Source organism: Mus pahari, chromosome 17 (genome assembly GCF_900095145.1).
Source record: "Mus pahari chromosome 17, PAHARI_EIJ_v1.1, whole genome shotgun sequence".
Lineage (NCBI taxonomy): Eukaryota > Metazoa > Chordata > Mammalia > Rodentia > Muridae > Mus > Mus pahari.
Genome location: NC_034606.1, coordinates 37,018,970 through 37,042,455, shown reverse-complemented (window position 1 = coordinate 37,042,455; position 23,486 = coordinate 37,018,970). Strand labels below are relative to the sequence as shown.

Below are 23,486 nucleotides of genomic sequence, written 5' to 3'. Positions count from 1 at the left end.
TGTAAATATAGCCTACTGAAATCATCTACTGTTGCTTGTATGTTTGTGTTTAGGACTGGCTACTTGTTATTAGATTGCTATTAATTGCATATATCTCTTCATTTAGGGGTGGGGTTTTATAAAATTCCCACTATCCACAATATTGCTGAGATCTCCTGCATGTAACTTGGATACATGTAAAGAAAACACTATATTCCAGTAGACATCTTAGTCCTTAGTCTTACAGTCTTTCCTCCCCTATCTTCTACAGCATGCTCTGAGCCTTTGATGTAAGGAGTTATGTTGCAGCTATGCCACTTGAGGTTGGACGTCCCATGGTCAGACGTTCTCTGCTTTTTGGCCAGTTGTGGATTCCTAAAATATTCTCCAACTACTGCAAAAGAAGTTTCTTTAATGGGGGTTGAGAGCTACACTCATCTGTGGGTATAAGAATAAATATTTATATGTAGTTAGAAATTATACTGGCTCATGATAGTGGCAGTAGTGAGGTCTCCCCTGGAGTCCATAGTCTTATTACTATGGATAGTGGGCTTATTTATAATACCCACCATAAATTCTCTCTCTTTGAGTAGTTGAACAATCCTTACATCCAAGCTTTTGCTTGCCTATAAAGTATTAGGGGCACTGCTATACTTTTAGGGATATCTCAGTGTTGTGTCATGTTGTGGCTCATAGGCCAAGTAATACAATTCTTCATATATAACCGCCTGAAGAATAGAGAGATCAAACTTATTATCTATGATATCATATAAAATATAAACTCCCCTTGCTTTTCTCTGTTCTCCATAATCTGAGTCAGTTTAGGCCTCTCTCCCCTCAAACATGGTTCTCTGACCCTCAACTCCCCCAAAAATCTGGGTCCCTCCCCCATGGAAAAGTCCACCCACCCACCCCCCCCCCGTCATACTGGCAATGAGGGTTCCTTCAGGGTGGCAGAATTACAAAGGGTTTCTGGGCCTTCTTGGTTTCCATGGACACTGTGGTAGGAACAAATGAATTCTCTTGGGGTGGTCTCATCTGATTTAATTGGTTTTTTTTTTCAACAGAAATTTTCAGCTAGAATTTCTAGAGATCAAAGCTCTACACACACACACACACACACACACACACACACACACACACACACACACACACTAACCCAGACCCCTTGTTTTTGAAGTCCTCCTCCCCGAAGGCCTCCTTTCCCTGGAGTTAGGAGTTTGATTCCTGATGGAGTTGACCCTTAGTGAAGGAGATGCCATGCCGAGGGCCTACTATATGGTGGTCCCTTTGTTTCCTGTCCACTCCTCGAGGATGTGGCACATCAAGACATCATTACACAGCCAGGCAGCAGAGGGGAAACATTTTACCCCAAATCTAGCTAGCTAAAACCACCATGAAGTATCTTCCCGCCTAACCGATGCCACAGGAAAAGTAATTTGCTGGAGGCAGCCAAGAGACTGTAAATCAACTCTTTAGTGCATGTCTGCCACTTGGGCTTATTAAAAGCTTCCTGGTGGATGAAACCATATTGCATCACCATAAATCTCATTGGCTAGCAGCCTAGGCTGGTGATGGCCTGAGAAGCTGCATGAGAGGCAATGCCAGACTTGCCGCTAGCAGGTGTGGTAAGCGGACGTAAGGGAGTGATGTGTCAAGTTACTGGGGAACATAGATCTTTGCTGTGCAATCCAGTGTGTCTCTGTGTTCCATGCTAGGGAGCAAAGGACCGTACTCAATATTGCATTCCTAGGCAAGGAAAGTTATCCTTCAAAGGTAAGGTGAGTATCCCAACTATGAGTTTGAGAGATGATCTTTGAAATTCCCTCTTAGAAGTTAACAAAATGGGCCAGAGGAAGAAAACCCATATAAGGTTTGTTATCAAGTATGTGAGTATTGTAGACAGCTGAGTCTAGCTGTACTAACTCCTGGGTAACTACAAGGTACACTCTCAGATTTCTGGCAAAAGAATAAGGAATCTAGAGTATTGATGTACCAATTCCATAGCTAGAGATCTGCTCTCAGGACCTGGGCTTTGGGCTTGAGCCCCACATATCCCTCTGGCTAAAGAAGCACTGGGACAGGAACATGGGAGAGATCGTGTTGTAAGCTGTCCTCTGCCTCCTTCCTCTTGAGCTTGTGTTCCAAACTTTTATCATTTATAGGCTTTGTTCTCTCCTGGAAGAGAGCCAGGTGCTGGTCTGCTGCCCTTTGCTCCACCATCAGGCAGGAGGCAGTATGGTGATCCAGTGGCTTGGGGTTTTAACTCCCCGATTCTAGGCCTTCACAAACAAAATCTTTTCATCTTCAAGTTGTCTCTGGTCTCCTTTTGGTAAGATCTAAAAACCAAAGCATGAGCTCACTCAGACTTTGGGGAGATCAAAGTGCATGGGCTTGGTACCAGGAGCTCTGTAAGAACAAGGCTCTCTCTGACAACTACATAACCCAGGACAAGTTATCTCCTACTCTGGCCATCGGCTTCCATATGGACCCAGTGCCTCCAATTTCAGCATCACCATTAGGGGAACTGGGAGAATGGAGCCTGATCCTATTGGTGATGATGCACAGCACCCTGCCTTTGCTTCTGTGATGTCATCAAACATCTTCAGGACTTCTCAACTGTCGAAGCCTGAAATGTCTGGAAGTTAGCTGTAGGGATATGCCTTGGCCAGTCCAGATGTGACTTAGTGTGCACATGCACCAGTGCATCCTTACAGCCCTCCAATGACTTTGTAGCCGAAGAGGGTGGCTGGAAGCTCAGAGCCAACTGCTTTCGGGTGAAGAAGCATCCCTGTAGTTTCTATGGAAGAGTGTTAAACATCATAGAACTGGCAGCCACTGAAGTATGAGAATTAGAGCAATGTCATCCAGCATCTCCTGCCTCGGGCAGGCAGTCTAAGAAGCTTCAGCCTCCTCCTCTTCTTCGTTGGCAACAAATCCTCCCAACATCCTTGAGACCATCGCTCTTGCTGGTGAGGAAGCAGGCATGAAAGTGTACAGGCACTCCCCTGAAGGCATGTAGAAGACATGGGATGCTGGCCTTGACCTCTCTGTACTAAGAACAGATGCCTCACTGGCTCTTCTAGCAGGAGGACAGAGGGGATGTCCTCACTTCACAGGCCCAGTCTCCAGTGTTTCTTGTGTCTTTTTTTTTTACATACTTTATTGTTCCCAGTCTTTACTCTGGGTGGCAGCACTGGATTTAGAGGAACTGAGGCACCTGCTTGTTTTATGACATGATGGAAACCTAAGCTCTCCTGGCTAAGGAGAGCTAAGTTCTAGTTTGACGCAGCCAGAATCATCATGAGGAAGAACTCTTGTTCTTAGGTAGAGAAAGGCTTTGGCTGCGCCTTCTGTAGTCATTGCTTCTTCAATAGCCCAAGTTCTAGCCAAGTACCTACCTGGCACTTCTGTGCTTCAACATGCAGCTGACTGTGGCTTCATTTTATCTCCTTCTGCACCTGAGTGTCCACTTAGATCTTTTGCTTCTCAGTTTCTGGGTCTCTATTCTGTTCTCTGTATTCTTTTCAGAATGCAGATGTACAGCTGTTTTTCTGAACCATAGACCTGAATCCATTCTTATTTGGAAATATTCAGTCCTTCTAGGCCAGACCTCAGTTTCTCTTGATTCCCCCGTTTCTAGTTCTCTTCTGTGCAGGAAGTCAGACATTCTCATTGGCCTGGTGCTCCCTCTGCATAAGTATATTCTAGCCAATGAACATGTATTATGAAGTCCCAAAGATTATTTTGTTTAGTGATGCAATAGCCATCTTAGTTTCTCCAAAACCACTTTATGATGAATGCACAATGACAAAATTGCCTAACAATGCATTTGTTGGAGCATATCTGTCTTGAGTACATGCCACAGACATACACATATATATCATACAGGCACACTTGCACAAATAAGAAGGCACATGCGAATGCATACACTCATTTCGTTTTTTTTTTTTTATTTTCTTTATTTACATTTCAAATGCTATCCCGAAAGTTTCCTATACCCCGCCCCCCCACCTCTGCTCCCCTACCCACCCACTCCCACTACTTGGCCCAGGCCTTGCCTTGTGCTGGGCATACACTCATTTCTATACTGGTGGTTGCTGATGGATGCAGATAGGGGAAACTGACAAGTTAGAGTCCCAAGGGTCTGGCATCTGGCATCTGCTCTTGTGTTGTACTCTGGTCCCATTGTCAAAAAGTTCATCATGTCTCTTCCTTTTGCTATAGGCATATTAGGAAGTAAAGTAAGTTGTTATTTTCCAGACTTTATGTCTGTTTGTGCCTATGGTGTATCTTATATGCTAGGGGCAGATGACAGTGACTCCTAGATCCAAGTATGCTCCTTATATGAGACAAACCATTCCTATGACACATGATCGAGATTCAATAGATCAGGGTTAAGAGATGCCAAGAGTCAGTAAAATCTGACTAGGAAAAGATAGAGATGCTACTCAGAGGGGAGACAGATGAGAAAGTTGAAGAGTAAGGTGTTTCATAGAGAAGAGATTCCAGGCACACAAAGAATGCCAGGCTTTTCACAGAAGAGAACTAATCCCCCTCCCTATTCTCTCTGTCATCTCATCTCTCTTATGCTACAGAAAGATAGATATACCAACAGTAGAAAGAATAGTACAGTGAGTCCCCCTTACCTCATGTGGTTTTATGTGCTGGCTCCTTTTTATGTCAACTTGACCCAAACTAGAGTTATTTTGGAAGAGAGAATCTCAGTTGAGAAAATGCCATCCATCCCTCCCCCACACACACCAGACTGGCCTGTGGCCAAGCCTGTGATGCATTTTCTTGCTTGATGATTGATAAGGGAGGTCCAGGCTCACTGTGGGTGGTGTCATTCCTAGGCTGGTGCTCTAAGTCAGAAGGCTGAGCAAGCGTTGAGGAGCAAGCCAGTATGCAGTACTGCTTCATGGCCTCTGCATCAGCTCCTGCCTCTAGGTCCCTGCCTTGAGTTCCTGCCCTGACTTCCTTTATTGTAGGCTGTTGCCTGAACTTGTGAACTGAAATAAACCCTTTCCCTACCTCTAGCTTCTTTTGGTCATGGTGTTTTATCACAGCAACCAACATAAACTCTAAAACAGTCATCCATCAAGATCTCTAACTTAGTGGTGCCGATTTTTCTTTCATCATCTTTTGATCCTCTTACTTTGAATCAGAAATACATAATTCTATCTCTAAACATTTTTAGACTGTATTTATGAAAGATAATAATATTTAAAGTGTTACTACAACTTCATCATCACACACAGAAAACACGATTCCAAATACAGTTGTCACTCACCTTTTAGTTGTTAAACCAGTGCCCTATTCAGCAAATTTCTTTATTCTTTGAATCAAGAGCCAAGTGAACAAATTGTTCAGTCTTTCAAAACACCTTTGACTAATTTCTAATTTATAGATTTCTTGTCTCCTTTTTTTTTTGGCTACTTGTTTATAGGAGAACTCAGGCTTATTGTTCGTTCCACAGGGTTGTGTTAGGTTTGCTAACTGGATTCACTAACTCAGTAGTTTAACAGGAGTTGCCACCCTTGTAGGCCTGTTAGTTAGTTTCCAAGTCCAGAGGTTTGATCAGACTCAAGTTTGATGTTTTTGGCAAGAGTTCACAGATGGCCCGTTGCACATCAGGAAGCACATAGGATGTCTGGTGGGTCTCTCTCTGTGATGTTCACACCCTTTTGATGTCTAAAGCGCCCTCAATTAACACATCAAGGGCTGCAAATTGGTGCTGTGGTAGTTCTATAGATTGATTCTTCTGTATTTATTAAGGACTTTTTCTCTATAGAGAGCTTCCTCCTCTACAACCCATCTTAGATTATGTACCTAGTGTGAAGGGAAATTCTTGGGTCTTCCCCAGTGAATGCTTTCACATAATGTCTTTCAGAGACGACCCATTAGACTTTTGTTGGAATGTTTTAAAGAATGTTTAAACTCAAGGATTTAAGTGCATTTTGTGTTTTAATATATCTTTTGGAAGCTCAGATTGTTTTAGCTTATTTCCATAGGAGCCTATGCAAGTTGAACCTGAGTCCTTTGATATAGGACCTAGCAGCCTTTGGTAACTCTCTTGCTTATCTATGGCTTAGAGGTCTAAGTTTGGTTTGATCTCTGACTATACCATCACTAAGCAGTAATAATTTTTCCAGGTGGAAAATGGTACCAAAGGATGAATCAGGGTGTTAACTAAAATGACTTTGGACATGTATATCAGATTATGTGTTAGTTACCTCTCTCATCACTGTGATAGGGTACCCAGGAAAGACAGTGCAAAGGAAGAATGGCATGTTTTTCTAAGATAACAGTTTGGGAGATATAGTCCATTGTGGCTATTCATGCATAGCTGTGAGATTAGCTCACACTGAAGCAGCAGGAGGGGGAGACAGCTGGTTGGTGCTATGTCAACAGCATGGAAGTGTAGTTCAGGCTGGAGTCAAACCCAGGCTACAACTCTCAGGACTCTTACAGTTTCTTCCCACTTCCTCCTGGTAGCTTTCATCTCCATAGTGTTCTATAACTTTCTCAATAGCATCATCATCTAGAGAACAAGGGTTGAGAAAAGTGCACTCCTGGACCACTGCATAGCCTTTCGAGGAGATACATAGGCTTCAGACTAGGAAGGAAATCACCATGCAATCCTCTTCCACGACAATAGAGTCCTGTCCATCCTCTACTTTTCCCTCTAACTCCTCCCAGATCCATCTCACAGCCCATCTCAAATCTATATCCTCTTTTTAAAAATCACTTTAAAAAAAAGAAAAGAACATAATCCAGTGATTCTAGCTGTGCTGCCTGTATACTCAAGTGTGGAGCTCTCCACTGGAGTGTGGTTGAACTCCCCGGAGCCACACCCATGAAGAATACTCACTCTTCCTCTCTCAGAGGCCTCAGTTGGTGCAAGTCATGGTTTTCTACTCCCTCTATGCTGGAGTATTCACTGGCTCTATCTCATGTGGGGAACCATAGCTGCTGTGAGTTCATGAGCACAGTGTCCTGTCATGCCCAGAGGACAATGTTTTCCTCTGGTTTTCCCTGACCTCTGGCTCTTCTAATCTTTCTCCCCCCCGTCTTTGGTGATGGTCCATGAGCTTTAGACAGACAGGTGTACCATAGGTATCCAATTTTTGTCTGAGCTCCCCACTGACTTATTCTTTGCACTTTTGCCAGTTGTGGGTTTTTGTATTAATCTCCATCCTTTCCACAAAAGCCTTGAAAGGTACATAGAATAGCCATGGGCATGCTTTTCTATGGGGCAGACATCAGGTGGCTTTTTTACTCTGTATTTTCCTTTATTTCTAATAACATGGGGGTAAGTGACCATCTAGCTTTGTATTGTAATTGAAGAATAATGTTTGGAGAGGTGAAAGAATTTGCTTAAAGTCAAAATGCTAATATTTGATAAAGCTAAGATTTGAAATAACATCTTTGATTGCAAAGCCTATCCATCAAAGTTGCATAAGAAAGTAATTTGGAACCTGGTTTAATGACCTAGTGAAAGGTCTTAAAGTTGGAATTTAATTTCAAAACACACTAAAAATGGCACAGTAACATTCCTCATGCCAAGAACAGGCTGCCCTCGGTACATTTCTTTAAATAATATTGGAAACTACTTGAGAAGAACAAACTTCAGATGCATGATGCATTATGATTGGGCAATTGGTGGCTTTAGAGCCAGGTACAGCAGAAGTGACTTGCAAGCCCATAATTTTGCCTGTTTTACTTTAGCTAAGTTAGTGAATGTATTTCAGCTTCAGCTTCTCTACATCAAATGGATGATAGAGATGCCCTGTGTGTGCAGGCAGGCATGCTGCAGGGGCTCGCTCTCTCTCTCTCTCTCTCTCTCTCTCTCTCTCTCTCTCTCTCTCTGTGTGTGTGTGTGTGTGTGTGTGTGTGTGTGTGTGTAGCATCTGATGCCCCTCTTGGCATGAAGAGCAATAGAGGAAAGTCCCCTTCTGCACACACCCCTCGGTGTCTTATCTGCTCTTTCCTTGTGTGTGGATAAGGACGCAGCCATTACTGAATGCTGTTAAAGTTTGAAAATTGAATAATAAGAACCCATCAATAGCTATTCACATACCGCTAACTTTTATTAGACGAACTACTTCTGCATAGAAAACTGCTCACTCATTGATGGCTGCATCCCAGTCTACAGTGCATGGAAGAGAATGGAAATGCTTATGCCTGTAGAGACCATTTTTTGAAGCTCTACTCAGCAGCAGAGTGTAATGTTGTGGTGGATGCCCTGCCATACAAAGCCTATGATGCTTTCTCCAGAAAAAAAAAAAAAGAGAAAAAGTAAAAGCACATAAATATTTATGGGGTTTTGTTACGATCCATTAAATGTCCCACTTTTACTTGTTTTGTTGTTTGTTTATGTTTGTTTGGCATTTGTGTATGTTTCAAATAGCTTGATCCAAAACCTAGAACCCTTCTCCCCACCTCAGACAGACCTACTTCCCTCAGGGCTCTGCTTCCCTGTTGTCTCCTTAGATCTCTGCTTCCCCTGGTATGTCACTGTGTAATTGTAAAGATGTTCATCTGCTCTCTGGAAACTCAGAGACATATGCAATAGGGGACCTGGGTACTTCATCACAATGCAGGGATTCTGGCCTTTGTGTGAACATCCTTCTCCCTCTTGGGAATACTTATGCTTTCCTGGGTGCTGCTACAAGATGCAGGAAATAGTGAGCTGAGGACAGGGGCATGATTAACTCCACTATGCAGGGCTTTCCCGAGTGTGGAAAGGTGAATCCAGAGACAAAGGCATGTCAGCTTTCCGTATGAAAACAGTAGTCTGGTAGCACTGGCTCATGGCACAGGCTGATTTGTTCTTGGAAAACTGAGAGTTGCTCATTGATAAATTAAACTCTGGCCTATTCAGGAGTAACCAGTACCTCTCCAAGGGTGTGTAAGATGGGAAACTCTGGACACACCAGAGGTGTGTGAAAGGAGTGGAACAGGGCTGAGGAGCCATGTGGGAGCAACAGTGTGTGACACTTGTTCAGGAGGTATAGAGGAATCCATATTAGCAATACAATTTATAAAACAGAGCTTGGTGGTACATGTTTGTAGTTCCAGAACTTGGGAAGTAGATGCAAAAGGACAAAGAGTTCAAGGTCATCCTTGGCTACATAGTATTGAGACCAGCCTGGGCTATGTGAGGCCCTGTTTTTTTGTCTTGTTTTGTTTTGGGTCTTTAAGAATGACCACAGCAAGAAAACCAAGAAGAAGGAAGACCAACATGTGGATACTTCATTCCTCCTTAGAATAGGGAACCAAATATCCATGAAAGGAGTTACAGAGACAAAGTTTGGAGCTAAGATGAAGGGATGGACTATCCAGAGACTGCCCCACCCAGGGATCCATCCCATCATCAGCCANCAAACCCAGACACTATTGCATATGCCTGNAAGATTTTGCTGAAGGGACCCTGATATAGCTGTCTCTTGTGAGGCTATGCCAGTGCCTGGCAAATACAGAAGTAGATGCTCACAGTCATCTATAGGATGGAACACAGAGCCCCCAATGGAGGAGCTAGAGAAAGAACCCAAGGTGCTGAAGGGGTCTGTAACCCTATAGATGGAACAACAATATGAACTAACCAGTACCCCTAGAACTCGTGTCTCTAGCTGCATATGTAGCAGAAGATGGCCTAGTCGGCCATCACTGGGAAGAGAGGCCCCGAGGTCTTGCGAACTTTATATGCCCCAGCACAGGGGATTGCCAGGGCCAAGAAGTGGGAGTGACTGGGTGGGGGAGCAGGGCGCGGGGGTGGGGGAGGGTATAGGGAACTTTCGGGATAGCATTTGAAATGTAAATAAAGAAAATATCTAATAAAAAAAAAAAAGAATGATCCTAGCATGCTTAAATGGTGATATGAGCATTCTAATTTGGTATGTTAAATTGTTTATTCTTTTCTTAGGGCCCCTCAGGACGACCAGGAGATAAAGGACCCCCGGTACAGTATGCTTTAGACGGAGGACTCTTACCATAAGTCTAAATCAGAGACAATCAAAAGTCGCTCGAAATTCCTCACACTAGACAGACTCTCCAAAATATGAGCATGGACTTATGGGAACATTGGGGCAGAAGGAAGTGGCAGGTTCAGTTAATCCCACACAACTTTTTACAGTCAGGCACACCAAGACTGACTTTGCCTGTTAGCATCTCTCCATTACAGAAGTGGAGCCCCGATGAAGTGAATTTAGTCAAATGGCCAGAAGAACTGGTTTTGGCTTCTGGCTTTACCCAGCCACAGAGCCAGGAACCCATGAGAGGTTTTCTCTTGACTTGTAACATGGAGGCAGCCGCAGCTATGATCTATTGTGGAAATTTGTTGGGCTCATTTTATACTAACGCAACAAGAGAGCTCTCAAGATGCATTTCTTCTCAGGAACAGCCACTGTTGTTGGCCATTTTTCAAGCATTCACAGTATGCTTGCTGGTGCATCTTCTGTTACAGGGCAGCTATATCATATCCAGTCTATGGCTCTGTGCATGTATTTTCAATTGATATTCCTTTGTGGTTTCTGATTAAGGAGGATAGGAAATCTTGTGAATGTTTTGCTAGATGAGGAAACTGAGGCTCGGTGCAATTGAGGTTTATGACCACAGGATTTCACAGAAAGTTATGCTGAGTAGAGCTGAGGGGGGTTGTGTGGGACTCTGGATGAAGACCAGGTCAAAGACCCCCAAGGAGGCCATTTCAGCTCCTGCAGAGCAGATAGCCAATACCCTGAGACGAGGTCATTTTCCACTGGTAAATCTAAGGAAATGTGATCCGTTGCCTGATGTTGCCTAGAAAATGTCAGCATAATGGGAATGATCTTAAGAAAGTGATCAGTGTCAGGCATGAGGTGAGCATTTCACTGGATCTTGTGCAAGGAAAGTTGTTTAACCAATTAGCAGCTCATGGGGCTGGCTGTGCAACTCAAGGTGTATAGGAAGGCATTCTGGATTGATGCTCAGGGCTGGTTCTCCATAGGAGCTGCCAGCAAGGGGCCACATGGGTCTAATGCATGAGGCTCATGTCAGGCTCCAGGAAAGGTTTTCCTGTGCTTTGTATCTATGAGCACAAGTCACCATAGAGTGCGTCCTGCCCAGTACGGTTTGAGCACAGCGCTTTTGACACATGCATTATTGTCAAATTGCTGTTCATGATGCTCTGGCAAAAGCACCGTAAGGAAAAAATCATTTTTCCTAATCTAGCTCTGTGCGAGATGTAGTCTGTTGTAGCAGGGAAGACGAGGCAGCAGGAGCATGAAGCAGGTGCTTGCATCTTATCCACAGTTAGGAGACAGGAATGAGTACAAGCTGAGCCCCATGATCACTGTCTCCATTTCCTATAGCTCAGGACCTCCTGACCATGGTTAAGATGGGTCTTCTCCCATCATTTAGCATAACTGCCATAATCCCCAAAGATGGCCATTTTTAAGCATTCCAGAAGCCCATCTCTGAGACTATCCTAAATTCCATTAGGATGATGACACATCACACCAGCGATCTCTCGGCATAGCTTGTCATTGTATGGTCATAGCAAGCTGTAGCCAGATAAAGGTGTGACCTGTCTTCTCACAGTTGGAGCCTGTCTTTCTTTCTCATCAGGGATCTCGAGGTTTACCCGGATTCCCCGGCCCACCGGGACCAGCTGGCCAGGATGTGAGTAAAGTGAAGTGCTATGGGGGTAGTCATTGTTTAGAGTCATTCCATGTGAGCTCAGCTAACCACCTCCTAGCCTCCCTTGTCCATATGCCCAGCTTCCCTGCTCAGCCATGTTTCTGTGGAACCCCAGAGTGTTTGTTTATGTTATTTTTAATTTTCTGAGTGTTGTGGCTTTTTGAACAATTCCCACTTCTTTCTTAAGCATTTTTATGATTGGTTTCAGAACCCTGTATAATTTTGCGTCTCTTGTATACTGTCTCTTAGTTCTTGATCATTCTGTTTTGATAATAAAGACTTCTTCCTGAACCTACTCTGTGCCCCTCTCCTCAAGGGAGCACAGGCTCAGCTGAGGCCCTTTGGGATAAGACCCATTTATGGTGTCGATGGCAGACATCTTTGGTGTTCATCTCCTGGACTTGGATCTGAGATCCCAGAGTTCAGGATCTGTAGGCCCCTGATACTCAGCAGTATTCCAGGCACCAGAAGCATTCGATCCATACTTACTGGCAAAATGAATAAATGGCAGCTATGAGTTTTTATAGGGCAAAGATGCTTCAGGAAGCAGCAGTATTCTCTGCTTATCTCCTGCCTGTGCTTTTTTTTTTTTTTCTTTTTGGTCCCCATTAAACAGACAGTCCAACCTTCTTCCATTCACTGGGTTCTATTTCAGAAAGGAAGCTCCTTTAGTTCTTGTTTCCTAACATTCAGGTTTACCTGTTCCCCTGTCATTCTTACATTTGTGTATCCAGTCATGAATGAAAGCACTTTCTTCTCAAAGCTACTCTACCCCTCATATTTGGAATAAAAGATCAAGGCAGGTTTGCATGTGGGTGTGTCTTTGCATGCACACAATGTACACAAGGTGGTTGTAGTTTGAGGTTCTAGAAGGGACTTATAGAAAGGTTTACTTTCCCCTACACACTTGCCACTGTCACTTGGAAAGCTCACCTAGGTCCTGTCTTCAGAGTTGGGTATATTACAGTTGAGTACAGCCAAGTCACAGATGGCTAAGGCAGAGGGCGATGGAGGGATGCGTAGAATAGAGAGGACCTAGTCGCCACAGTGATGTCTTTCTTTCTTCTCTCTCTTAGGGTGCACCAGGAAATCCAGGAGAAAGAGGGCCTCCTGGAAAACCAGTATGTCACCCGCCGGGTCTGGATGAGTGCTGACTGTCAGTCAGGGTGCCAGCGAGAAATAAAGCGCAATTAAGACGGTTCAAGAGGCTTTAACAAGGGGACCAAATGGGCGGAGGGAAGTCACTTGGGGTGCAGTACAACCAGGGATACGCCATGGTGTGGAGCATGTCTGCTTGTTTGTAGAGCCAGATGCTGGCTAGAATGGAGGGGTGAGAGCTGTGGATTCAAAGCCACTTGCCAGAAAGCCTGGCCTGAGGCAGGTGTGCATCTTCTTACCTTCCAAGCCCCTGGCAGGACTTCCCTTTGGTACAATTCAGCCATGGGCCAGCAGGGGAGGATATCTCTGAGATACAATGAAACAAGACAAAAGAAAGAGTGTGGAAACTGAATGACAGTGGCATCCATTGATACGCCAACAGTGGCTTGCCCATTTTATATCTTTTGGCTGACATGAGTGCTGTCACCATTTAGACAGCCAGAAGTAATTATTTTGGTTCATATGAGAATGGGGAACTGATTCTCTATGAGCCCGAGGAGGTTCAGACACGTCCCTAGCTTGCTTACAAGCCAACTGAAGATTCAGCAGGTATCTCTGAGGTACAGTAACCCTATCTTCTGGGACACATCATGAACTGGCAGTGGTGGGGGAGAGGTACCCAAGATCTGGCCAGGCGACCAGGTCATTTTTGGCCTCTCTAAGAAAGAACTCATAAGCCTGAGGATGTCTGTGGGTGTAAAGGGCCTCCCCATGAGGAAACAGACCATTAGAATGCTAAGCAAGGTCCAAGAGAGTACGGCCATTAGGCCAGAGTCCCAGGCCTAGAGACTCATCCCACAGTCTACTGTTGGAATCAAGTTGGCTCAGATAGACAGAAGCTTCATGATGGGTCTGATGGCTTGCTTGTCCTCTTGGCAGGCATGGTTTCAGGCAAGTTCCCAAGGCACAGAGAATGTTGTAGACTCATAGAACCCTCCCTGTCTTGTTAGAGCTGGTGGCCACAGCAGAAAGACTGGGATCTTTGGGATCTTGTTCTGTCTCTGGGGCTATGACACTTTTTATTGAAGACTTCCAGAGGGATGCATATAAGTTACATTGGAAACTGTGAAAATAACTCCTTTTCCTTCATGGACACAGCTTTATAGCAGCCAATGAAGCTATTTGCGAACTATGTCACCACTGCAGGGCAAGGCCATAGAGAAACAGGTAGATAAGCAAGACTCAGGCCAGAGGCATTAAAAGTCTAAATTACATCTACCATGTGCTAGACACTACCTTGTAAGGATAAACTGGCAGAGTACAACAAATGGTGTAGGCAGTTGTATCTCACAGATGGCCATCATAGGAGCATCCCAGAGAGCTCCAGCTTTCTTCCACTATCCCCATCTCACATGGAGCTGTAGAGTGTGTGGCCTATAGAGCTGTCTCACCTTCAGGCAAGGCCTGACCTCTGACCTCTGCACCTCCCTGTCAATCAACGTCAGTATGGCATCCCCGTACATTCTAATGAATGTTCTCAGCAGCAGAGGCTGGGCAGGAGTAAGGAGACTCTAGGCGGGTATACGTTGCATCATCTTTGTTCTAGCACATTCCACCATGTGCTACCTGAGGTCATTGTGCCTAATCTCTAGAATGTGGCCAACTCCTAAAAGGCATCCATGACACATGGCTATACATCTTGTGTCTCCTGACTTAAGGTTACCACTTCCATATAAAGCCAAAGTGACTTTCTTCAGAATTTTCCTGAGGATTACAGAAAAAATGATATGAGCAAGACCCTGATGAAATTATCTCAAAGCCTTTCTGTTGTCTGTACTCACACCCTTTCCTCTGTGCCTCTGTGAATAATGCCCGACACACTCAAAGGGCTCATGACACATATTAAAAAGCACAAGCAACGGTATAAGATATCACAGTACAGTGCTAACTGCCTGACAATGTCCCATAGAAGTGGTAAGGACCTGCCCACTCCCTGTACAACTCGTATGACCTCAGAAAAACATAAATGATCTCAACTGAAAATTTTCCCTTTTAAACTAAAAGGTTAATACATTTCTGTTAGAAAGGTCAGATTTTCTTCCAGAGTATCTCACGCTGACAACTGGGAGCAAGCGACTGTCTCGCTCTGATACACCTTTAGCAACTGCACGCTAAATGGGTTCTCCTTGCCATGCTAGTCACTCTACCACCCACCACCCACCCCCAAATCTGCGGTATTCTAGCCCCAATGTTTCTCAGAAACCTCACAATTTATTTCTCAGAGAGTTGATTGAATTGTTGAACTTTACAGCATAGGAGACAACATAAATCTTCTATAGCCACCAGCAGTTAACTTCTCAAAAGCAGTCCGATGACTTGTCAATTACAGGATGAGTCTAAGCCTCTGAGCTAAGGAAGATGGAAATTTATAGAAAAATTGTCTAGGTCTTACTCTCTTCAAGGGTCATTACTATAGACTGTTTTTGGCCCAAGCTTCCCTGTAGAGTCCATGCTCTGCCTGTAGGGAGTGGTCCTATTTTGATCCTTCCCACTGCACAATCTTCAGCTTACAGCAGAGATTTCCAACCCTGAATGAATATTTAAGGGTACCACTCCCCTGTAAGTTTTCTTTCCTTTTCATTTTCCCCAAGTGTTCCTTGAGCCCAATGCCTTCTGAATTCTCTTCCTTTCCTGTGCTGCAGGTTGGCTACAGGCATCACAGGGCATGCTCCAACTCAGGGGGTTTGTGAGTCCAGTGGCTATAGCATCTTACACACATACCTTCAGACCTGTCTCATTTCCCCTTTCCAGGACCAAAGACTTGCATCCCAGAATAAAGTATGTTATTTAAAAATGTTCTTTCACCCATGAGAGCTGAAGACCCTAGTTTATAATCATACTAGGCTCTGAGTGATTAACAGCAATAGCTTTTGGCCATTTGGAAGATTCATGACAGGTGAACTGTAGGCAGTCTATCCCTTTGTTTCCCCGTAATATCTGTGTAACCTGTTGAGGTTTGATAAGGGCAGGGAGGGAGAACATGAGAGGACAACATGAGAACACTGAAGACAGGAAGGCCTCAAGTTCGATAGAAATGTCCAAGCTTGGACAGCCTGAATGACTACTGCTCTGACATAGTCTCCTTTGGTGGTTACCAGGCTTGGGAATCTGAGACCTGCTTGTATCTCATGCCAATTCAAACCTGCTGTGAATAGTCAAAACAACTTATACTCTGAAGGCCATTCACTCTCTGAAGATGCATGAAAGATACTGTATGTATGCATGTGTGTCTGCACTTACATATTTTTACTTTGACAGGGCCCTTCTTCACTGCTGTCTCCAGAGGACATAAATCTCTTAGTAAAGGTAAAAGTGCATGTGCTAAAATGGTGATGGGGTGTACAGACCTGAAGACCTTTCAGCCTCCAGATCAAATGTTCAATAGAATTAAGAACAGCAGCAACAACATCTGCTATAAATTCACTGTGTGACCAGTGCCTGTTAAATCCACATGATTCAATATGGCAGCCACCAACCACATGTATCAGTGATTGGTTTTATGGGTATGGATATTTTTGCCTGCATGTATGAATGTGTACTATGTGCATGAAGTGCCCACAGAGGCACTGGATCCCCTGGAACAGGAGCTATGGCTGTGAGCAAGCATGTACATATTGGGAATCACACTGGGTCCTTGGGAAGAACATTCAGTTCTTTTAACTGCTTATCCATCTCTCCAGCATCCACATATATCTACCTAAAGTTATGTACAACTTAAGTTCAGGACCTTGGCCATACTGGGCACACTACAAACACTTAATGCCTCTTTGCATTTAGGAGCTTCTTTATCTGGTTTCTGGTTCCTGGAAGTTCAATAATAAAAACCATCAGACCTTTGGAGATAAAGACAGATGCTGAGCCTGTAGCCAGCATAGTCCTGACTTGATGGAGACATAACAGTTTCCAGGAGGATAGTTCTTCTGAGAGATACAAAGACAGTGCAGGCATGGAATAGAAATTCTCCATTGGGTAATGTTCAAATGCTTGATGAACATTGTTTATTCAATTTTCAGTCCCATGAGGTAGGTATGGTTCAGGTTATTATTCCATATATTTGAAACCAGAGACACAAAGATGGTCAACGAATAGAATAGATTGTTTTGGAAACAGAATCCAGTGTTCATAGGCTGTACTTGGCCAGTATATATGAGTATGTCTTCTGTTTCGAAAATGGCTGGAGGCAGAGCCAAACAGTTGGTTTCTGGTTCCTGGCAGTTCAATAATAAAAACCATCAGACCTTTGGAGATAAAGACAGATGCTGAGCCTGTAGCCAGCACAGTCCTGACTTGATGGAGACATAACAGTTTCCAGGAGGATAGTTCTTCTGAGAGATACAAAGCACCTAGCATAACTGGACAAGACTAAAGTGGAATATGGCCAGAGTCTCACCTGGAAGCTGAATTGTGGAGGCGCCCAGGTGCATTGCTCAAGGGTCTTGAGTCTCGACTGCTGCAGAGCTGGGCAGGGCTACAACAGCCTTGGATTCATATCCAAAAAGAAGCACTTTGCTGACGGTGATGGGAGTGGAGGACCCTTGGCTGGCTCTACTTCAAGCCTTTGTCTCAACACTGTATTTCACATGGCTGGAGGTCGCTACTTCTTTTATTCTAAAACCCAACTGATTACAGTAGAAAGTTAACATGAACTCAGTGGGGGAGGGGGCAAATAAAAAAAACAGCCCATGGGAAAAAAATCTTATAAGCTTGAGTCTTTTAATCTTCCTATACATTGAGATGTTTTAATGGAAAATCAAATTTTATTAAAACGAGGAGTAGACTAATATTTATAGATTTTTATTGACAGGAGAGAGGTTTTTTTCTACACAAAGAGATTATAAGAAAGAGTTATCCATCGGTTCAATCTCTTGTTTATTAAAGGATTTTATTGATTTAGATAACTCTTTGTGGTTTGGTGGCTCTGTGAGGACCGGGGTTTGTAGCAGCCTCCACCCTTTAGGATTTAAACTTTAGGATATCTCAATCTGTATGGCATTGATAATGGGACAGGATGAGACTGTGAGGGTCAGGCCTCATACATCATTGCTACAACACTGAGACCGACATTGACTCAAAGGATATTTTTTCCAGCTGCTATAAAGGATGCAGTTGTGTTCATCCAAGCAGGCAGAAGCATAATGATAACTCTAGCACGTGTGGTCAGGTCTGGCGCTCTATGCTTGAAAACCTTTAGACCATAACCTGCCCTATTGGATTTGGCTGGAACTTTGGAGCTGGCCATCTTTTGATTTGATTCTCGAGTCTACAGCCACACTGATGCTTTAGGTTAAAGTCTGACAGTCTATTCCAGCTAACTGGGAGCTATGAAGGTATCTTTCACTACCAAAATAACCACTGTCCCTAAGCATTTTAGAACAACACATACCTCATCATGACAGCTTGAAAATTGCCTCGGTAGAAAGCTGCCCTGTAAAATGGACTTCTGTAGAAGTCCTGGGAGGCCAACTTCAGAATGTCTCCATGAAGTGCCTCTGTTTAGTAAATCTTACTTTATCTACCCCACCCCTAAGTTCGTGGGCAGTGTTCCATTACCGACTTTCTACTATAACTGAGTCATGGGTGAGTCTGTAGATGGAGCAAGCCATTAGGTTTAGGTTGTAAAATAATAAACCACATAGTGATATATAGCAATTACTCTTTATTATGCTTTAGTTCTGTGCTTGATAGGATGTTGGACATTTTCCACCCATTGTTTCTTATTGTTGGACTTGAGGTCCTCATTTCACAAGGAAGGAGATTGAGGCTCAAAAATCTAAGCCCATATTCTAAGTGGGCAGAAGCCTTGTAAAGTCATATGCCAGAGATAGGAAGCTACATGTCCGTAGGGCCTGGTCATGACCATCCGGTTGGGAAAAGGGCCCTATGGTTGGTCTCTAGAAATTCAGAGAATGCATGACTTACCCACAGAAGGGGTGTAGGATCTAGAGAAGCTGAGTTCCAGGCTGTTAACAGTCAAGGAGAACATCAATAGTACTAGGGGGTGCTTGACTCATCTTGAAGGACTGACTGATAGTCAAAACTAGTTCAGAAGGTTGGGTCTGCCATTTTTCTGAAACAGTAGGCTATGTAAGACTACAACTAAGGAAACCCGTTGCTGGAAACAAGACAAAGTGGTAAGGATTTTGTATTTCCAAGTCCAGAAAAGTCTTAGCAGCTTGAATTCTTGCTGTCATCAAGTTAGCTTCATTTTTGCTCATCTATATCTCCATCTACCCATCCACTTAGCCATTGAATCATCATTCATCATCCATCCAACCATTCATTCACCTATTTCTTCCAGTCATCCACCTACCCATACATCCATTTATCCCTATCACCTACCTATAGCCATCCATCTGTTTATCAATCAGTTGTTACAATGGCCCAATTGTACATCTCATTTAAATGTGTTGTAATAAAAAAGCCTAGATCTTCTCCAGTCTTCTAATTTTAAAAGAAAGAAATCCAGGAAGCATGTGGTTTCTTCCTTCATTTTACCTCACCATTGCTTCATATACTCCATCAGTTATACTACCTTCTAAATATACAGTTTCTCAAACAGCATGTTGAAAGAAGATGAGACGAGACATGAAAAAGTCAAGTGGTTGGTTGGTCAGTTCATCATTAGACATTTGCTTGAATCTTTGGGTTCTGTTTATTGAACTTAAAACCATGAAAGACTATTTGCTGTGGGCTGTCTCTGCAAAGATCGGGAATATTCTCACTCTCTCTGCTTTGTGGGGAAAGAATAAACTTACAAGCAGACCACCTAAGCATGTGACCAGTCTGTGAGAGCATGATGAGCCCATCTCTGGCCAGATGCTATCAGGAAAGCTTAGAGTAGAAGATATGTAAAGTCTATTTGACGATTATATAGAAGAGAAGCAAGAGAAAGGAGAACTTGCCTTTATTAAAGAAAAAGTAGGTTCTGAGATTTGAGGACATCCCAGGTGAATGCAGAAGCTCTCCTTTTTTAATTATTTTCTTCATTTCCATTTCAAATGCTATCCCCAAAGCCCTCTATACCCTCCCCCTCCCCTGCTCCCCAACCCACTCACTCCTGCTTCCTGGCCCTGGCATTCCCCTGTACTGGAGCATATGATCTTCACACTGCAAGTCATTGACTGTGAACCCATAGAGTGGACCTTAACTAATGCATTTACTTTGTGTTGATTAATACCAACTGACCTGTAGACCTATACAGTCGGTGGTCTCAGCACAGTGGCCAACAGATCAGAAGCTATGTATCTTTTACAAATGAGTGATGGGCCAGTAACTATGGCTGGGCATGTCTGTCTGGTCTCGCTATCTTCCTAATGCTTTCTTTGTGTTATCTTACTGAAGTTTCCTATAAGAAAAGCATAAGTAGAAGAACTTAGGAGCAGGTGATCCAAGAGAGAGAGGTACAGGATAAGGCTGGGGTAGTCAGGCTACTTGATGCTTGGCATGCTGAGAACTTCCAAGGTCAAGAGCTGATACAGACAAGTCTGAGACTTTGAATTTACTCCAGGAACAGCATTGACCTGACTTGATAAAAAGCAAAGCTGAGTTCCTAGGATCAATTATTAAATGCCTATCTTGTGAAAAGAAAAGGGCTAAGCAGGGTCACAGCGTGGCTTTGTGTCGCGGCCAGGACATACTGTGCTAGGTGCCTGTGGCCTCCTTTGTTCTCCTTTCTTAGGGAGCCACTTTCCCTTGGCACACCACAGAGACTTTCCCTCCTGGCTTTGTTTGACTCTGTCCTCAGGGCAGAACATGCTATTTCTAGTAACACTAAAGGTTTGCCTTCACTGTGCATGCTTAACGGTTTTTGTTCATGCTCAGGGGCAATTTTTATATAAATTTTGACATCATTTTCTCAGGCCGTACTTCCAGCCAGGTGTCTGACTAGAATTAGAGAAAAACTGGGTAGTGATTAAGACTCATTTATGCCCAAATAAATTTGGACGCAAGAGTGCCTGGACCATGACAATCCATCAATTTGATTTTCCATCGTTGTGGACATTTATAGCCAAGTATCACCTAGAGGGGTGGTATGTGGGGCCACTTTGCTTGGCAAATAGCCGAGTCATTTACTTAGTCTCTTTTTTCTTCCCTAAGGATGTGTGCAACGACTGCCCTGCTGGTCCCCCAGGCCTCCCAGGTCTGCCAGGATTCAAAGGGGACAAGGGTCTTCCAGGAAAACCAGGGAGAGAAGGTACAGAAGGTAAAAAGGTAAGGCAGGGGAGAGCTGAGGCTCCTTTCCTCCAATGAACAAATTCCACCGTCTAGACCCATTGTGACCTTCATTTCTTTTAGAGGATTCCAGCTTTGGGAATGTTTAGATGACAGTGGAGTACAAGGAGTGCAGACTGGATATCTGCAGGTCTTTGCCATTTTATGAAAGTATTGCTTGTGGCATTCTAATGTACAGTAATATAGAACAATTCATGTTCCTTTGAGGCTCTTTCCCACCACCTCCTGTCATTCCATCTGTCTGACTTGGAGAATGTTCTAGTGGCCACCATAGACCTTCAGACCCATTTTTTGCCTACCACATACACTAAGCCCAGGAGCTGCAGGAGCTGCTTCCTTCAGTGCGAGCAGCCTGGGAACTTGGATCAGACTCTGCCTTCCGGATCTTCTTTCTCTTTAGCATTTTTTTTATAGAGAACCAGATCAGAGGTGAAACGCCAATTCAAATTTAGTTGTGTCCTTCTGGCCAGCTGGGTTTTGTTTTGGAGAACCCTCTTTCCCTTTAATCATTTCCTTCTTGGTAGCAGGGCAAGGTTCGTACACACCAAGACCTTTGGGGTTTGTGGACATCCTGAGACATCTGACGACATCCCCACTTAAGGTTACCCCATAAGCCAACTATTTGCAGTGTGTACGTAAAGGTTCGTTCCTTCAGGGTAAAGTTCAAATGTCGTCTAATAACATAGACTATAAGCTGCCACTCCCACTCATTTACCGATATATTCACTTTGTGACTCCCTAATTTTGAGACTCCTTTAAGTGTGTTCCAAGACCCAGTAGCAAACATTTGTAACTTCAGTGCTTTCGAGACAGAAGAAGAGGATCACAGTTTGAAACCATCCTGGACAATGTAATACGTTCCAGCCCAGATACATAGTGGGGCATTATATCATTCCCCAACTCCACAAAAAATGTGTGTTGGTCAGTATGTAGGCACTGGAGAGATCCAAAATAAAAAGCTTGAGTTCCGGTTCTCATGCAGTGCATGGAGTTCATTCCCACTGCCTCCTTTCATTCTATCCATCTGACTTTGAGCTATTTAGTGTGTTCTAGTTGCCACAGTAGACCTTGAGTGGTGCTTAGGTAGTTTTCCCAGAGTGGAAGGATAAAATTGAGAGTAAAATCTCATGACAGCAATGGAAATCTCTCCACAAATGCAGGAAAGGGAAAACAGTTTTGATACTGAGTAAATATCAAAATATCTACCAGAATGTGTTACACACTCCAAGGCTATATGCTAAGAGATTGCTAAGGCAAAGTGAATTCCCACTCCATAAAACCAAGTGAGCCAAATGCCCACTGTAGGCATTTTATCAAGATAAACCTCGGTAAGGCCTTTAATAAGAGGACTTAACAACACCATTTATCATACATGTCTGGCTTATAAGACCTAGCAACTGTAACACTGGTCCAGCTGATTGGCTTTTATCTAGAGTTCAGAGAGAGAAATTCCCCTCTGTGTGATAGGAGGAAGCTATGCAGCCTGAAGCATGGATCATGTTAATATTCTACAGCAATTAGACGTTAGAGTCATTTCCTTGCTGATTGTATTTAAGAGATGACCCTTGAGAAAGACACTCATAGGTTTTAAGTCTACCAAAAATCCCATTTAGCTTTGAACAGGGATTGTGTGCATCTGAGAACTCACAATGATGTTATCCAACCAAGAGAGAGACAGACGAGAGAGAGAGAGAGAGAGAGAGAGAGAGAGACATTCCTAATGGATACGATGTTCCATATTTATATGGAACCATATAAATATGGTTTATTTAATCATCAGATGTTTCCTCTGAAGAGGTTCAAACATATAGGTGAAGCTAGCCTGCGTTTTTATGACAAGATCCCAGGCATCCCTCTATATCCTCTAGAAATCTGGGAGGGGCCTTAAAACACATCCTAAATCCAACTTGAGTAAGAACACTTCCTCTTGATCAGTTCCCCAAGTGATAAAGTCTTGTTTGTGATATTTCTCATGAAATACTTTTTATAGGATATGAAGTGAGCATCCTTGGATGCTTATAGATCTTTCTTCTATACAGGATGTAAAGTGGACATGTTTGGATGCTTTCTTCTCCTGGATTATTTTTAAACAATTCAAAGAACTTTTAAATTTAGTTTGTAGGTCTGCAAGAAGAAAAGAGACGGGAGAAAGTGTTCTAAAAGGACAGGGGCAGGAGAAAGGAGACAGTGAGGGAGTCTATGTGACATGGAAGCAGGGCTGTTGCAGGAGGAAGGGGATTAGGGATTTGAGGGCAGGGATGGGCAATGGATGGGCAAATACAAATAAAGGATAATGGCATTGGATATAAAAATACAACAATGAAGTTTATTACTTTGCATACTAAGCAATGAGTTTTAAAGCAAATAAAGGAAGATGATGAGAGAGAGAGAGAGAGAGAGAGAGAGAGAGAGAGAGAGAGAGAGAGAGAGAGGAG

The 23,486-nt window shown here is 43.5% G+C and overlaps 1 protein-coding gene across 1 annotated transcript in view; it reads left to right on the top strand.

The window, feature by feature from the left end:
* The window catches only part of Col22a1 (collagen type XXII alpha 1 chain), a 232,623-nt gene that overhangs the window by 148,031 nt on the left and 61,106 nt on the right, over positions 1-23,486 (top strand). The window contains exons 41-45 of the mRNA XM_021217030.1: positions 9,908-9,943; positions 11,590-11,643; positions 12,738-12,782; positions 16,078-16,125; positions 20,917-21,030. Of these exons, the coding sequence (XP_021072689.1) occupies positions 9,908-9,943; positions 11,590-11,643; positions 12,738-12,782; positions 16,078-16,125; positions 20,917-21,030 (297 nt within the window). The remainder of the gene's footprint in view (positions 1-9,907; positions 9,944-11,589; positions 11,644-12,737; positions 12,783-16,077; positions 16,126-20,916; positions 21,031-23,486) is intronic.